This window comes from Oculina patagonica, chromosome 5 (assembly GCF_052425735.1).
Source record: "Oculina patagonica isolate OP01 chromosome 5, crgOcupat, whole genome shotgun sequence".
In the NCBI taxonomy this organism is placed as follows: domain Eukaryota; kingdom Metazoa; phylum Cnidaria; class Anthozoa; order Scleractinia; family Oculinidae; genus Oculina; species Oculina patagonica.
The window spans coordinates 28,237,996-28,255,405 of NC_135762.1; the positions used below are offsets into that span (position 1 = coordinate 28,237,996).

At 38.4% G+C, this 17,410-nt stretch overlaps 2 protein-coding genes across 2 annotated transcripts in view; one reads left to right on the forward strand and one right to left on the reverse strand.

Moving 5' to 3' along the window:
• Window positions 1–8,592, forward strand: part of LOC144654286 (uncharacterized) — a 42,615-nt gene extending 34,023 nt beyond the window's left edge. Inside the window, exons 24-29 of the mRNA XM_078514385.1 lie at window positions 3,436–3,510; window positions 4,240–4,314; window positions 4,431–4,645; window positions 5,080–5,205; window positions 5,622–7,181; window positions 7,823–8,592. Coding sequence (XP_078370511.1) covers window positions 3,436–3,510; window positions 4,240–4,314; window positions 4,431–4,645; window positions 5,080–5,205; window positions 5,622–7,181; window positions 7,823–8,226 — 2,455 coding nt within the window. The 3' untranslated portion in view covers window positions 8,227–8,592. The remainder of the gene's footprint in view (window positions 1–3,435; window positions 3,511–4,239; window positions 4,315–4,430; window positions 4,646–5,079; window positions 5,206–5,621; window positions 7,182–7,822) is intronic.
• A 546-nt stretch (window positions 8,593–9,138) lies between these two features.
• On the reverse strand, window positions 9,139–16,789 carry LOC144654331 (exoskeleton protein RP43-like). Its single transcript, XM_078514440.1, is given in 4 exon segments — window positions 9,139–11,431; window positions 12,332–12,724; window positions 14,194–14,643; window positions 16,341–16,789. Coding segments are annotated over 4 exon segments (1,689 nt in total). The 5' UTR covers window positions 16,765–16,789; the 3' UTR covers window positions 9,139–11,009.
• Between the last annotated feature and the right edge of the window lie 621 nt (window positions 16,790–17,410).

The following is a 17,410-nucleotide window of genomic DNA, read 5'->3' on the forward strand; positions in this document are numbered from 1 at the left end:
CAGTAAGAAGAGAACTAAACAATGATTTGCCAGTCGATCTAACTGAGTACATGGCCGCTAGCGCTCTCCAAAACCACTCGCCTTGAAAACCTTCTCTTGAAAATATTTTCGGTTCAAAAGCCTTGTAGTCAATTTACAAAATTCCCAATGTTTTAAATATCCAGGACTTGGAGTGATTTCTTTTAAATGAGAGAAATTTTCATTCAGCAAATGCCGCCATGTTCACTGGCCTGGATGACAAACGTGGCATGGCTTAGAAGCCAAACCTTGAGATACCATGTTCACCGCCTAGCGCGGTGAATATTGCGCCATAGTCCGAGCTTCTCGACCAATCAGAATTGAATTCACCTCTGGAAATCATACTAAGAAGGCTTATCATCGCTCAGGATCTTACGGTATATCATTATTACAACTTTTAGACGTTCGAAACTGATGATGGATACGGTATCCGGAACATTGTTAGTTTCAGAATTTCCTCCAATAAACTATGGTTAAAGTGGTCAAAATTTGGTCCAATTAACCATGGTTAATATGGTCAAAATTTGGCCCAATTAACCAAGGTTAACATGGTCAAAATTTTGACCAATTAACCATGGTTAAAATAGTCAAAATTTGGCCCAATTAACCATGGTTTAAATGGTCAAAATTTGGCCCAATTAACCATGGTTAAAATGGTCAAAATTTGGCCCAATTAACCATGGTTAAAATGGTCAAAATTTGGACCAATTAACCACGGTTTAAATGGTCAAAATTTGGCCCAATTTACCATGGTTAAAATGGTCAAAATTTGGCCCAATTTACCATGGTTTAAATGGTCAAAATTTGGCCCAATTAACCATGATTAAAATGGTCAAAATTTGGACAAATTAACCATGGTTAAAATGGTCAAAATGTGGCCCAATTAACCATGGTTTAAATAGTCAAAATTTGGCCCAATTAACCATGGTTTAAATGGTCAAAATTTGGCCCAATTAACCATGGTAAAAATGGTCAAAATTTGGCCCAATTAACCATGGTTAAAATAGTCAAAATTTGGCCCAATTAACCATGGTTAAAATAGTCAAAATTTGGCCCAATTAACCACGGTTAAAATGGTCAAAATTTGGCCCAATTTACCATGGTTAAAATGGTCAAAATTTGGCCCAATTAACCATGGTTAAAATGGTCAAAATTTGGCCCAATTTACCATGGTTTAAATGGTCAAAATTTGGCCCAATTAACCATGATTAAAATGGTCAAAATTTGGACAAATTAACCATGGTTAAAATGGTCAAAATTTGGCTCAATTAACCATGGTTAAAATGGTCAAAAATTGCCCCAATTAACCATGGTTAAAATGGTCAAAAATTTGCCCAATTAATCTAATAAACGCCTGGGGCGTCTATTAAATTTTAGGGGTCATAGGGGAGGCGTTAAATAGATATGAGGCATTAACTAGAGAGAGGTGTTTATTTCACTTTAACTGCAACAACGTCAACAAAACAAATAGGATGCATAGTTCACTCGCAGAGTAAGATACAAAACAGAGGTGGTGTGTAGGAGACTAATCTAATCTGCGCTAATGCAAAGCCTATAGATGTCGTTCATAGTTCAATATCGACGTTTTCATCGTCATCGGGGTCAACCATGTTGGCGTTGTTGGCCTCTTCGATGTCCGAGTCAAGCAAGAAACTAACTATATTGCGTGATTTTACTCTATGGAGCATTTACTTGGATTTTTAGATGATTCTTGATTCTTAATTTTTTATGAATTTGTTATCCTAAAGAAGCCCTAAAAACGCCATTTTAAAGTTAAAAAATTCATAAAAAAATAATGGAGCAAGAAAAGAAAAATCTGAGACACCCTTTTTTAGACCAGTATATGTAGATCAAATTCCAAATAAAAGTTTTGCCTCTCATGTAAATGTGTTCTCAAATAAACCTAAAGTTGCGCAACATCATAATTGCAAACAAAATGCTGACGTTGCTTATTATGGTCTATATGATGTAAACAAAATTCAAAATTACAATCTTTATTCAAAAATATTTCAGAAAAAAGGACAGGTGTAATTTTAAAATTAATGCAATAAAGCCAGATAAGGTACAATCATGTATATAAAAAAAATCATCCTGCTACCTAGTGCCCACACTGCAAAGAACAGTAATTATGATAATGAGATACACATTTCATCAATCTCTTAATGCATGGTAAAATGGCATGGTAAAATTTTTGCCAAGCAATCTATACCTGAGTTTAGAACTAACAAACAGTATTTATGCCTCTCCAGAATTTTTGCTTAGTTTAAATGTAATTAAGCAAAGGGCAAAGGGACTCATATAAAGGAAAAAGGTGCTATCGTTTTGGGGGACCCTATTTGGCAGAATGACGGAATGTCAATATTTTGCTTGCCATCACCTTTTACTCCAGTTTGCTAGCAGAAAGCTGTTGTTTTAAGTGTTAGGCAATAATAAGACTGTCATTGTCACCATTCCATCGTATAGGCCCCCTATTGGGGGGGGGGGGGGGTTCCAGCTACATGCAAAACTTTCCAGTTGTATGCTATGTACAGCTGTAACATACCAGTACTTATGATGGGGGTATGATATTTTCTAGAGCAATCCTTTCTTTGTTCTTGGTTAACTTTGAGAGTTGCGAGTATATCTTTAGAAGGTTATGCATAGACTATTAATGATATTTTCGATTGATCAATTTTTTAACTATTAATTGGTGCTATTGTTCATGGTGAAAAGGGATATATATCATCATCCTCTCTTGATATCGTATATAAAGAAAATAACATGAATAAAAAAATCAGTCTAAAAAATTATAAAGGGGAAATAACTTGGTAGCTCCGCTTTTACGCTTGCCTAAATCTTTATATTAATTTTGAAAAGAGGATTTACTCCACAATGCTGAAACCTTCAGTACATGGCAACGTCATAATTACAAGCAAGTTTTGTCAAAAATCGTCATTTTTAACATTTTTCTTTATTTTTCCATTTTTAAACAGAATTGTATGATTTGTTTCTTTTTATATTCCATAAACACCCTGGCTTGATTTTGCATCAATTTCCGTTATTTTCTGACTTTTAAGAAATTGGTGAAACCCAAGATGACGGCTCTAATGACGTCAAGTGACATCATATGACGTCACAGCCATCAAAAATGATATGTCATCTTGTAGACGGGCATTTTACTCAGTGCAAAATAATTTTTGTATCGGTCTCTGCTTTTCAATTTCAAAATAATTTCGCTGCGTCTTAACAGAACTAAACCTCTGTTTGATCCCCAACCCCGTTGTACGATGGTGGGGGTATGAATTTGCTTGTACGTCTGAGGATTAAATATTTTATTGTCAAGAAAAAAACTTCATTGCATTTGCCTTTCGATACAAAAATTATTCGCAATCTTTTGTGTATTAATTATCTAAGCAGTAGTTTCCTCTTTTCTGACAGATATTTACTACGGACGAAGCTAAAAATCTTAAGCCTTAACTTCTTCTTAGGCCTTCAAGGGCTGGACACTAAAACGTAACGTATTTTATATAAAGTATACGAAGAAACTGTTTTTCTTACCCTACAACTATAACATCATTTTACCTTTAACTCTTTTTTTTTCTATTTGAAGAAACTTTGGAGAAATAAAATTGAAAAAAATAATTAAGACAGGGTATTCAACCTTCCTTCACGGTTATGATTTTCTTTGTTTTAACTTGATGAATTATTAATGAGTTTAAGAATAAAACATATAACTACCTTATTATAGGAAATTTCAAACATTCCCGTTAATTTAAGTCGCGTTAATTTTTGTTAACGTTAATTTCCGCACCATAAATTAAGTGGAGCGTTAATTTCCATGACATTAATTTCCATTATTTCGGCTCTAATTTTTCGTTGCAGTCCAGGCATTCTTGACTCCAAGAAAAAAAAAAAACATTATTTTATTTGCCACTATCATTGATACTGCGAAGAACGCTCAAAGTGAGAAAAGTACCCCGAACACTGTTTTCGTTTAAGATTATACGCCTACAAGTGTTGAAATTAACTTGTTTTTTGTTGTGTACATCGGGTTAATTTCCTTCATTTTGAAATGTTACGCCCTCTTTCGCGTTAATTTCCTTTATTGGGAAGTAATTTTTCCTTCAATTCGCGTTAATTTGAGTCGCGTTAATTTCAAATACCTTAATTAACATGCGTTAATTTCCAATAACAAGGTAGAACAGAACAAGTGTTGATCAAAATGAATCTTATCTTTTGCAGTGTTATAAGGAACAGAATGATTGGAACATTAACATTTTTCTCTACTGAAGACATACGTCGGTGCCTAGTATACCTGTCAGTTCAAATGATCAATTTCCATCCATTCAAACATGTTTTTATTTAAAAAAAAAATATATTTGTATGCTAAGCTTTTTGTATTTTGGGAAACGGAGAAAGTTACTCTTTTCTAGGAATCCTCTTGATTCTGACACAGAAGCTGTTATGGTCATAGAACCTGGCACGACTATGAACAGGGCCTTTGTTTCCGCTCTCTTGGCTTCAGGATTCAGAAGGATACATGACAAACACACTGATTATTATTATCACAAATTTCTACCATGCCCCTTGGGAACATTTTATAACTCTACCTCAAAAGGACAACAAGGATGTGTACCATGCCCTCCAGGTACTGTTTACAGTAGTGTCTGTATTTCAGTGCAGCTAAGGACTAGCGCAGCTTTAGAGTATTAATAACTTAGTGGTAATCCTGCAGGCAACATCCTTTTAATGGCCATTGATATTCTTTGACATTAGTGAAATTTGAAGCCTGCATACAATTTTTGCAAAGGTAGTAGACTATTAAACGCGTAAGGTCTATTTTCATCAACTTCCAACTTCCTTAAGAATGGGAACGTGAAATTTTTCATAATAAGTTATCACAGAGGAAGGTAGTTTGGTCGTACTTCTTTTTAGTTATTACGATAATAACAGAGAAAAACAAAAATAACCGATGGTTAACCAGATTATGACCTGGTTGAAACCCAAACCCTGGTAAAGATTAATACAATCATCATAAATCAACTTTCTTACACTTGTACTCCATTTTGCTTACTCCAACAGGTGGATTTTACTCTGATGATGTCGGTTACGTTGCCAAAAGCTGCAAGGAATGTCCAAATGGTTCCTTTGTTCATTTTGATGAAGCTCCTGGGACACGACCCCAAGATTGCAAGTCTTGTCCTGAAGGTAGACAATAAATATGATATCCTAATTGTTATCTGGGTTATTCACTCGAAATATATATTTTTTTAATGATCAAACTCGAGAAAAGGATTACATTTGTTTGAAAAGTGTACTGTCAGAACATGTGAATTTCCCATGTGAATTGCTCAAGCCACTTTCTTATTAAAGTGTCGTGAAGAGTTTCTTTAATCCAGAGTCATTTTCTGCGTATGAAAAGGCCACAAATTCACAATCAACTGATATCAAAAGGAATTAACGATTTAGAGCAGCCCATAAGACAGAAACCTATTTTAATTATATATAAATGTACAATGTTATCCTCCGTTGCAGGGTGTATGGTCAACCTTACATTAAAACACCTGCAAATGTTTAAGTATTGTCCTTCACAACTGATCTGCTTATGTTTAATGCTTCCATAGGAACTGAAACTGATTTCTTTGCTGGATATCGTGCTTGTAAATGCTTGAAAGGCTTTTATCGAACCCATATGTTCAACAAATGTCACAAATGTGGTCAAGGTGGACTGGAATGCAAAGATGATTACGCTTCGTTGAAAAATGGGTATTGGTGGGAATGGCGGAACAAGACACACATCCATCGCTACAGACATTTTATAACAAATCTGCTGGCTTCTGTGCCAGAATCCGATGCTTTCCATGTACACTTCCCGCATCCGATACCAACGCCTTACAAGTGTCCAATAGAAGACTCTTGCGAGGGTGGTTTAGAATCCCCGTGTGGAACTGGGTACGAAGGTCCACTCTGTGCAGTTTGCAGCTCAGGCTACTATAAACAGTTACAGACATGCAAACAATGCCCATCTAAGAAGGGGATGACGGGACAGTTGTCAATTATTGCAGCCATTTTATTGCTAATCATGGCCGTTTCGTTGTGGATCCGTAGAAGTAAAAGAAACACGACTGACAATAATCGAAGACATTCTCTCATAGAAATGTTCCTTTCCAAACTTAAGATCGTAATTGGCTTTTACCAGGTCACGTATGGCTTACTAGAAGCATTTTCCTTCATAAAGTGGCCAGATTCCCTGCAATTTATCGGAAAATATTCAGAACTGCTCCAGTTGAATGTACTTCAAATAGCTCCCATTCAATGCTTCATCCCCGGATTACAAGTGGATGCCTTTGGAAACTTGTTTGCAATAATGGCAATAAATGGTGCTGTCATTTGCGTTTCTGGCGTCGCTTACGGAGCGTGTAAAGTCGTCATCTCAAGGGTTCGAAGTCTGGACGACGAGGAAAAGTCACAAAAAGTCTCACAGACAAAAGAGCATGTGTACAGAAATCTTTTGTTCTTCCTGTACGTGACTTATTTGAGCACATGTTTCAAGACTGCCTCCGTGTTGCCCCTGGCTTGCAGAAGGCTTTGCCGCGATGAAAAAGAAGAGTTGTGCCAAGAGTACCTGAAAGCGGATTACAGCATACGGTGCAATGTTCCACACTACAACCACATGGTTATCGCAGCATACATTTCTACTGCATATGTCCTTGCTCTTCCTTCTGCCTTATTCAGCGCCCTTTGGAGGCAAAGAAGATTGGTATTAGCTGAGACATCTGAGGATCCAAAGTCTGGCGTGGAACTAATCACAGGATTGCGTTTTCTCTTCGAAAACTATAAAACGAGTTCGTGGTATTGGGAACTCATTGAAATGTCTCGTAAAGTAATCTTGACATCGGGTCTGATTCTTGTGGGGCAAGAGAGTAGGTCCTACATTGGACTAGCATGGGTCATAGCCGGAATGTACGGAATGCTTTTTGCCTGGGTGAAGCCCATAGAAGACGCCACTGAGAATAGGTTGATGGCTACATCGCTTGCCGCCACGGTTGTTAATTTGGGTATTGGAGCGGTGAGCAGAATTCCTGCTGAAAACATACCAGCCTCGAGATACCCATACGTGGATGCAATCTTGTTCAAGATATTGGTATTTGGAGCAAATACTTTGGTTATCGCCCTTCTAGTCGGTAAGGCTATACATGACTTTGCAATGCACTTTGTAGTAAAAGAATTTATGTATTGAGTTCCCTTCGAAACGAAAGTAATATTTTGCCCAAACATTTTTGACATGGGAGACATCAAGTCTTACTTCTAAGTGGAGGGAATATGACATCTTTCCCATCGAGTTTAGGCAAATGACTCGGGAGGACCGTCTTATGTAAGCTATATAGTTATGTCCTTCGTCAAAGGGTATTGTTTTGGAGAAGTTTTGGTTTGAAATAAGGTAAAGATATTGAACTTTTAGATTTGGTTCAGGGTATGGTTTCAGAACTATGGTCAACAGTTAGGCATCGTTTTTGGAAGAGACTTTTTGTGATTTTTATTGTTTATTGTTTTTTTTTTTGTTATTTATAAATCTTGGAAATTGGGAGCCTTGTCAAATGTTTAGGCAAACCGAAACAGCTCCTGGGTACAATCTGATCTGAAATAGGATATGGATTTTGGGATCAAAGCCAGGTCTAAATAAATTATATGGGGTAGACAAAATCGCATATTTTGGTTTAAAACTTGGGTAGGCGTTTGAGGAAACGCGCACTAAAGAAACGTCTTTGTGGTTCTTCGTGTTGTACGAAAGGCTCGCTCTTATCAGTTTCACATTTGTTTTCAGTTCAATACGCACTCCACATGTATCGCTACTTCAAGGAATGGCGCAAAAATCCACAGTGGTCTTTGTCCTGTTGTCTGGCAGTTCTTCTTCCTCTCAACGACTTCCAGGGATCAATTAGTGGTTTCGCTGGGACGAATGTCTTTAAAACCCAACTACAAACGGGAGAATTTGAAATTCCTACTGTTGTCGCTGTTTTGAAAGACAGCGGCTCTATTGATGTTACTGATGATGAAGGTGAACAAGATGGTGATACACTGGAGGTTCAGGATGACAATTTGCAACCTTATACCGAGCACAACGACGCGAAACGTCATCAAGGGACACAAACTGAGGTGTCAACCTTTACGTCTTCTAAGGTTAATGTCGTGTTACATGAGCCTATGGCGAAAATTCATTTCTGTTAGTACAAAGTTACTAGTATCTCCCCCATGTGGAGCATCAAAGGAAGACACTAAGTACACTCATACCTTCATTGCTGTAATATTTGCAAAATTTGTCGTTACTAAATATCATTGACCAACTTTGAATAAATCGTTGAAAACATTAGTTAAAGGTAGCCTAAGATATTTAAAGGAACAAAAAAGGTCACAACCGATTCTAGCTTAGATAGAAACATTTGTTATACAATGTGCATGTGTAGTGATAGAATCCAAGAGCATTAGTTTAGTTAACAATCCAAATTCATTATGATAAGGCGAAATACTGTGGCATATAACGTTATTGGAGTTAATTAGGTAATAGGAAATTGTGAACATTGATGTATTATTTTGAGTTCAGTCCCTTAAGATTGTAACTAAGGTTAAATATGGCACCTTTTAAAAAGAAGGAAATAAAAAAAAATGTTAGAACAAATGTAGCCGAGAAGGGCAGTTTTTATCCGTCGTTATGACAAAATGGGTTTGCTTTTAATTTACGGACATCACAATAAGGAAATCAAAACGTGTATTAAGTTTTAGCTCTGTTTGCACTCCAGGGCGAAATTACATCCAGAGATGGGACATCGTGATCCTATGTAAATTAAGTAAGTCTGTGTCCTTTTTATTTATCGTGTAGTTTAGTCATGTATTTTAATAAATTACAGGGCCGTAGCCAGACTTTTGACGTAGACAAGGCAAAAGTTGTGCGTCGAAGGCACGAGCCGTTAGCGGGGTCTGGAAAGAACATTTTGAGATCTAGAAGCTCTGAGACACTATTTCTAGCATTTTTCATGAGGTTTTTCTTTAGAAAAATCAATCATGTTCAATTGGGGGTTATTTCCCCAACTGAACATATACTTTTTTTAAATTTTTGGTTACAATCTAGACAAGGCAAGTGCCTCGTTTTGCCTTTTGTTTGTTATGGCCCTGTATTACTGCATGTTTTCTTTTTAACCCTGACTGCTCTACAGTTTCTAAGCATCCCGAATTGATGAGTAATAAACAGGAACACATGAATGCAACGCAATGTTCCTTTGAAATAAAGCCTGCACTGAGATGTTTCTCAAACTTTGCCTATTGGTTGTTTATTTTTTTTCGAAGGTAATCGGGTTAACCATGGGAATCTCAATTGATTTTTTCCTGATACTACCACAAATAGTGCAACTGACATTTATTGTGCAACGACGTGATTACTTTAATCAAACTTTCAGTTTTCACCACAAAATAAATTTACGTCCTTTCCGTGTCAATAAAACAGTACTGTTTTCCTGTTGCTCTGGTCTAATAACCAATCAGAGACACTGGATGTATCTTAGTACCGTGAGTAATCCGTAACGAATTTTCTGTTCGTATTCTAGATGCGTAGAGAGAGAATGCGAATCTAGAATCTAGAATCTAGAAGCGTGGTGGCCTAATGGTTAGTGCGTCGGACGCCGGAGCGAACGTTCTGGGTTCGCTGGCCGGGGTCACTGTGTTGTATTCTTGGGCAAAACACTTTACTCTCATAGTGCCTCTTTCAACCCAGGTGTATAAATGGGTACCGGCGAAATAATGCTGGGGGTACCCTGCGATGGACTAGCATCCCATCCAGGGGGAGTAGAAATACTCCTAGCTGCTTAATGCTAAGGAAACCGGGATAAGTTACGGCAGGTATGCGCCACTTTGGTTTGAAGCTGCCCTTTATACTCTAGATGCGAGTTTAGAAACTGGCCACAGAAGACTAACGTCTTTACAATCGGGCTAAGGACTAATACATAACAAAACCTACTACAGGCGTCTGTAAAATATACAATACAATGCAATGCAATTTTATTGTCCATACGTGGGACGAGGTCTCCCTCAATGTCCGAGCCAGAGGCTCATGTATAAAACGTAGGACTAAAATTAAAATACACTTTAGTATATGCTATTAAAAATATAAAAAATATATCCCACCCATTAAAAAAAGAATGAAAAACAAGAACAATACTAATACCACTCCCTCCCCTTACCCCACACTGTATAATTAGTTTAAATCGATGGATCAAGTGAAAAAATATATATATATATGTATATAAACGCACAAGGATAAAAAGATAAAAATACATCAAAGGGTTAAAATATAAGTAGATCTAAGATAAACAATAGCTACATTTACAGCTTGTCTTAAAATTATCAAAATTAAAAGTGTTCAACCTTTTGCGAAAATCGTTTAAGTTCGTTGATTGTTTGATGTAAACAGGCAGTTGGTTTCATAAGTGTGTTACTTTATATGTAAAAGAATTATGGTAAAATCTGTTATTATATGAGGATTGGACAAGGTTGTGACCAAAATGTAACAACTAAATGCTTACACGGTGCTGCATCGTCCAATTTACGATCCTATCTGCAGGTGCGTGATGATGGTTCCTTTATTCTTAGAGGTTAGTGACACCCTTTCTCTGTTTACACACAACAATGTAAGAACAAATAGACGATCATTGTGCTTTTTTTTAAATTCAATACTAATGAATTAATTTAACACATATATTTATTTATGTACTTAGTGTTTTCCACTTAAATTTATAATTAAGTGTATTTCGGAGATACTAGCACAATAGTGCTATTTGAAACCCGAACGAAACAAAGGCAATGTATTTTATGTTTGTATGTTATCCTTCGATAGCACCCGTCAGTTCTCTCGCCGATTGTCTTCACGAGTCTCCAGGATCAAAGAAACTGAGTGAGTTTCCCGCAATAACGAGGTTTAACAGCGAATGTCTCCTCCCATTTTCATGCTGTCCACCCACAGTTTACGAGCTCCCTGGGACCGGAGCACTGCCACTACTCTGTTGCCATGGATATGATTGACCTGGAGGAGGGTACTGTGGTACATGTTCTTCTTCAGGGTAGGGGGGTGGCGATTCTAATGGATATGGATACTCTGGAGGTTGAACTGGTGGGTTTGTTGGGAGTGGAGCATATCCCACTGAAGGGGATGGGCAAGGGTTTCCAGCCTGTTGATGAGGTGCTCGAGGGGAGGGGGGAGGGGAATGCTGACCCACTCCTGGCTGTGTGGTATGAGATGCAGAAGTCGTAACTGCTGACATCTGTATTCCAGCATCGGCTGCTTCATTTGGCGTCTTCCTTCGCTTTACATAATGAAAGACACAGCAAGCCAGTACAATAACAAATATCACACCGGCAGTGATGCCAACTGCTAACGCCAAAGCTTCTGAAGACAAAATTGAGGAGACATCCAAATTAGCAGAACAACCCACATAACATTGTTACGTGCAAGTCATGTCAATCGAATAAAAAAATTGCGCAGCTGTTAGGTATACTCGAAATGAAAACTGGACAAGACTTTTGAAGAAGAGCCTTAAAGCCTCACATTGTCCCAAACGAATTGTGCTGAGATCAAAACCCAATCAAAACGTCTAGTCTCTTTCAAGGTGTGGGAACTTTTAAAGGAGCTACGTCACGGGGATTTTCCGGATGTTTGGTCTGAACTGTTCCAAAATTAATCGTAGGCAACTTAACCAATGAAAAAGGCTATCTTAAAAGAACATCTCAAGAAAAATAATACCTTAACTTGTGCTGAGAAATCAAACCGCAGCTACAAATATCCATTTTTTTTGGAAGACACGTGGATACAATTTAAAAGTTAAGCCTTAACTTTTGTAGTTGTAAACCACTTCCGGTCATAACAAGTGTACTCAGCGAGGACCCACCTTGTAAGGGGAAGGGGAAGGGGGGGGGGGGGGTATGCAAGTAACACTTTCATTTTTGGTGTGCATGAAAATTGTATGGCTGGAGAAATGGCACAAGGAGGTTTGAAAATTCTTCTTAATCTCTACTCCTGATAGAGTGGGGGCTATACAAACAAGAAACCATCTTTTTAGGTGGGGGAGTGGGGGGTGGGTACATGAAGCGACCACCTGTCTTTTTGCAGAGTGTTTGGTCCTGTCTGAGTACAATAGTTTTGACCATTTCCCTAAAAAAGGTTTCCTACGACACAAAATACCTTTCGGCTGTTCAAAAATATGTTAAAATCAGTAACAAAGCCCCTTGAAGGTGCTTGTTTTAAGAGCGATACGGTATAAACACCTTAGTTTGAACAATTCTAACTTACTGTGTTTAAAGACAGCATTGAATGTGGCTTTAAACCCCCGGCGTGGCTTATTGAACTCACGGCCAGCTTGGAAACGAACCCTCATGAACTGACCGCTTGACTTAACGGGCGCTGGAATCGTAAAACCACACCAACTTTTTAACGTATCACTTTCCTCGGACTTTCCGTCATAAACCTTCACGTAATCGCTACACCAGTCAGAACCGCCAACATCTAAATCAAATCTGTCGAAGGTGAGTTCCACAATGTTTCCCTCTGGTACAGTAATGACCCACTCACAGAACAGCCCCACAGGGTAGTAGTCTAGTGGGCTTTATAGAGTTCCATGTGAGCCAGTTAACGTCAGATTCAGATTGTTTTGGTTTCCTGGGAGACACAACTCCTTATCGAAAACTAAGCAGAAAATAAAAATATTTAAACTTAAGACTAACGTTCTTGATACTTGGTGTTTGTAGGGAATTGATTGTAATTCGTAGCGTCACATCTAAGAGACGTCGAGAAATGCCATTTAAGACACTGATATTTTATTTCGCTTGTTTTACGATGAGAAGTGTAATTTTTAGACAAACTATTCGAGTTTCTAGCGAACTTCAAATTAACAAGGTCATCGGCCATCAACGTACAACGTTGAATTTTTTTTTTTAATTTTTAACTTCGTCGTTTCTGGTTTCTCCATGGTCTGAACCATCCTTGTTGCACTTTGATTCTTTATTACCTATTTAGCGTTTGACAACGTAAAAAATATCACTTCCGGTTGCCTTTGATTTGCATATATCGACTATGAAATGAAAAACGAGTTACGATCATTAAAAAGGCCTTTGAAAATGAGGAAAGGTGCTGTTTTTTTATGATATCTTTTCTCTTTCCAGAGATACTCACGATTTTGTATTATGCAAATTAGATAATGGATGACGTCATAAGTTGTGTTAGTACGGTGTAAAAACACAAAATTCAGTAATATCTGTGTAACTACTAAAACAATGTTATTGAAACTTGGCACCAGTATTGTACCCTAAAAAACACATGGTACATACCTTAATGTTACTTATTTTCGCGGGACTTAATTTTCGCGATTTTCGCGATTTTTAAAATTTCGCGAAATTAAAGACCCGCGAAAAAAAGGTTCTCGCGAAAAAATAACGACGCGAACTTTAATACCCTGCTATATAATTTGCTATAATTAATCAACGTTTCGGTCAGTTTACTGACATAATTATCTTGTTACAGTCGTCAAACTAGCTCTGCTTTGTTACAAAGGAACATGTCGAACTGTTTTAAGTTTTGTTTTGCCATAAGGTTTTGTTTAGTGTCATTGGAAACTATTGCTGTGAAAAATTAAAATCAGTTGTGCAAATTTTGAGACTTACTGTTTGTTAATGCAGACCAGTATTTTGACAATTTTCGCGAAATTTAGTTCCTTTTATCGTATTTTTTTTGGCCAAATCGCGAAATTTAAGTCCCGCGAAATATGCCCGTTCCATTTTCGCGAAATTAAGTTTCCGCGAAAATAAGTAACAATAAGGTAGTCTGATGTTGCTATGGCGACAATCTTGGTTCGAGATTTCTTTCATACCTAAATGTAAATCCCGGGTTTTCATCCATTTCAAACCTCATCCGCCATCTGACAGGTCATTTGCATATCTAGCGCAATGAGGTCAATGAGTATGTTTGGAAAGAGGCCATTTACTTTTTCCTATAAAGTCACAAATCGCTATATTTGTTTCAAAGACTGGAACCAAAAGTCTTGCTATAGCAGCATTAATGTACTGACAATACACCATCTTTCCTTATATTAAAAGGTCTTTCATATGAGCTCAACTTGTTTTTCATTTCAAAGGCACTTTAAAGAACTGTTAACTTACGGAGATCTACAGCTTCAAAATGGGCCTTGAAACCTCTCATTCCTCGGTCTCGCACACCATGGGGGAAGGCCTGAAACGTAACTGACATGCTACGCCCAGAAGAATAAACATCAATGCTCGTATGGTTCCCACAATAGCTGCCAAGTTCTATCAGTGCATCATACAAACCTCCATCATGTATCTCAACAAAATCCATGTCATTTGCAAATTCATAATATTTACAGAAATTATTGTAACTTGCATCAATAACGTTTTTTCCAAGAACAAAATCTACAAACTTCAGCTTCACTCTTTTCCCAACAGGAACAAAGATCGTCCAAATGCACTTTGTGTAATCCGGGTAAGGGACAGGATAATCGGGGGTAAAAATTGTACCCGAAGAACCGTTTACAATAGAGACACCAGCTCTATGACCGGGGTTCCATATGCGACACAACCCAGAGGCTTCTTCTGTAAGTTAGAAAAAAAGAAACATTATTTTGATATTCGTTCTTACTAAAATTTGTCTGTCTGTCTGGGATAACTGTGATAACTTAGGACAACTGTGATAACTTAGGACAACTGGGATAACGGGTATATCTGACAAAAACTGGGATAACTGGAATAACCGGGCAACTGGGATAACTGGGATAACTGAGACAACCGGGATAACTTGGACAACTGGGATAACTGGGATAACTGAGACAACCGGGACAACTTGGACAACTGGGACAACTTGGACAACTTGGACAACTGGGACAACTGAGACAACGGGAGCAACTTGGACAACTCGGATAAGTGGGACAACTGGGATAACTGGAATAACCGGGCAACTGGGACAACTGAGACAACGGGAGCAACTTGGACAACTCGGATAACTGGGATATCTGGGATAACTGGAATAACCGGGCAACTGGGATAACTGGGATAACTGGGATAACTGAGACAACTTGGACAACTGGGATAACTGGGATAACTGAGACAACTTGGACAACTGGGATAACTGGGATAACTGGGATAACCAGGCAACTGGGATAACTGGAATAATTGAGAAAACTGAGACAACTTGGACAACTGGGATAACTGGGATAACTGAGACAACTTGGACAACTGGGATAACTGGGATATCTGGAATAACTGGGACAACTGGGATAACCGGGATATCTGGAATAACTGGAATAACTGGGATAACCGGGCAACTGGGATAACTGGGATAACTGAGACAACTTCGACAACTGGGATAACTGGGACGACTGAGACAACTGGGACAACTGGGATAATCAGGATATCTGGAATAACTGGGATAACTGGAATAACCGGGCAACTGGGATAACTGGGATAACTGAGACAACCGGGACAACTTCGACAACTGGGATAACTGGGATAACTGGGACAACTGGGATAATCAGGATATCGGACATAACTGGGATAACTGGAATAACCGGGCAACTGGGACGACTGGGATAACTGGGACAACTGAGATAATCAGGATATCTGGAATAACTGGGATAACTGGAATAACCGGGCAACTGGGATAACTGGGATAACTGGGATAACTGAGACAACCGGGACAACTTCGACAACTCGGACAACTGGGATAACTGGGATAACTGGGACAACTGGGATAATCAGGATATCAGACATAACTGGGATAACTGGAATAACCGGGCAACTGGGACAACTGGGATAATCAGGATATCTGGAATAACTGGGATAACTGGAATAACCGGGCAACTGGGACGACTGGGATAACTGAGACAACTGAGATAATCAGGATATCTGGAATAACTGGGATAACTGGGATAACTGGAATAACCGGGCAACTGGGATAACTGGGATAACTGGGATTACCGGGACAACTGGGATAACCGGGAACACTGGGATAATTGGGACAACTAGGATAACTGGGACAGCTGGGATAACTGGGACAACTGGGATAACCGGGATATCTGGAATAACTGGGATAACTGGAATAACTGGGCAACTGGGATAAACGGGAAAACTAGGATAACTGGGACAGCTGGGACCACTGGGACAACTGGCCAGGGATAACTGGGACAACTGGGACTGAACTGGGATAACTTACAATATAATGATACTGGTGTATGCCATTTTGTACCTTCCCAAATAAAAAAAGGTCTTAACTTAGAAGTTCTTATTTACTTCACCTTCTTTAACCACGGATACACTAATGTTGAACCCTCTGAAAGTACTATTGCCATTAGTATGGAACTTGACAAACAGATAACGACCAGTGGAGTAAATAACTTCAGGATGGACTGTACCACAGTATGCTCCAAGAAGGCGAGATGAAACCAACCGACCATCATAAAACTTCAGGTAATCATATGGACAAGAAATCGATGAAAGGGCTTGACCCTGTTGCAACTCAAAGTCGAAGAATATCACCTTCAATATATGACCAATTGTAAACTTGTAATAAACTTGAATTCGCCACGTGCATTCCAAGTTATCATGATAATTCAATGGATAGTTGGGGCTTGTAACAGCTGTAATAGGTGTCACGTGCAAAAAAATTTCCGAAGCAGTTACCACTATGTCTTGTGTATAATCTGGACAATCTACCATCATTGAAAAAATATTGATTAAAACAATAATTATTATGGTAGCCACAGTAATGATATCCCTACGGGGAAGCGGCTCATACTTCTAAGCTATCCCGGTAATGTGGCCTGTTTCCATAACTTTTAAGGTAACAGTATACTCCGACATTAATATTTTAACTTAAAATAAATATTCTCTGAACACCGTAATATACTAAGCCGTTAGCAAATATATACGTTGCTGGGATGTGTCCAAATTACCAGCCAGTAAGACAGCTCCAGTGAATGATGGTCATTTGGGGAATACTGATAAATTAACTCTTTCTGGATGGAGTGTTAACTGGGGATGGGGGGTGTGACGGCTTCCCCAAAAGTTTCCTAATGGGGAGGCCCTGTCTCAAGATCCAAACCTCTACCCTTTAAAATTTATACTAGAGAAAAGAGGCCATTTTAAATACCTAAATGGCGCTTTCCCCTATGGTATAATACAACTTGTAAAATCCCTATATACCCATCTGTAGGTACCTACAGACTAAAAAAATACTCCTTTTGAACAAAGTTTCCCTGTATAGTCCACTATAGGAAGTACTGTATCCCTCACCGCAAGAATGTTAGTCCCAGGCTACGCCCTTGCTGCATATCATTGTTTTGGCCATCGATCGATCAGTCTTGGT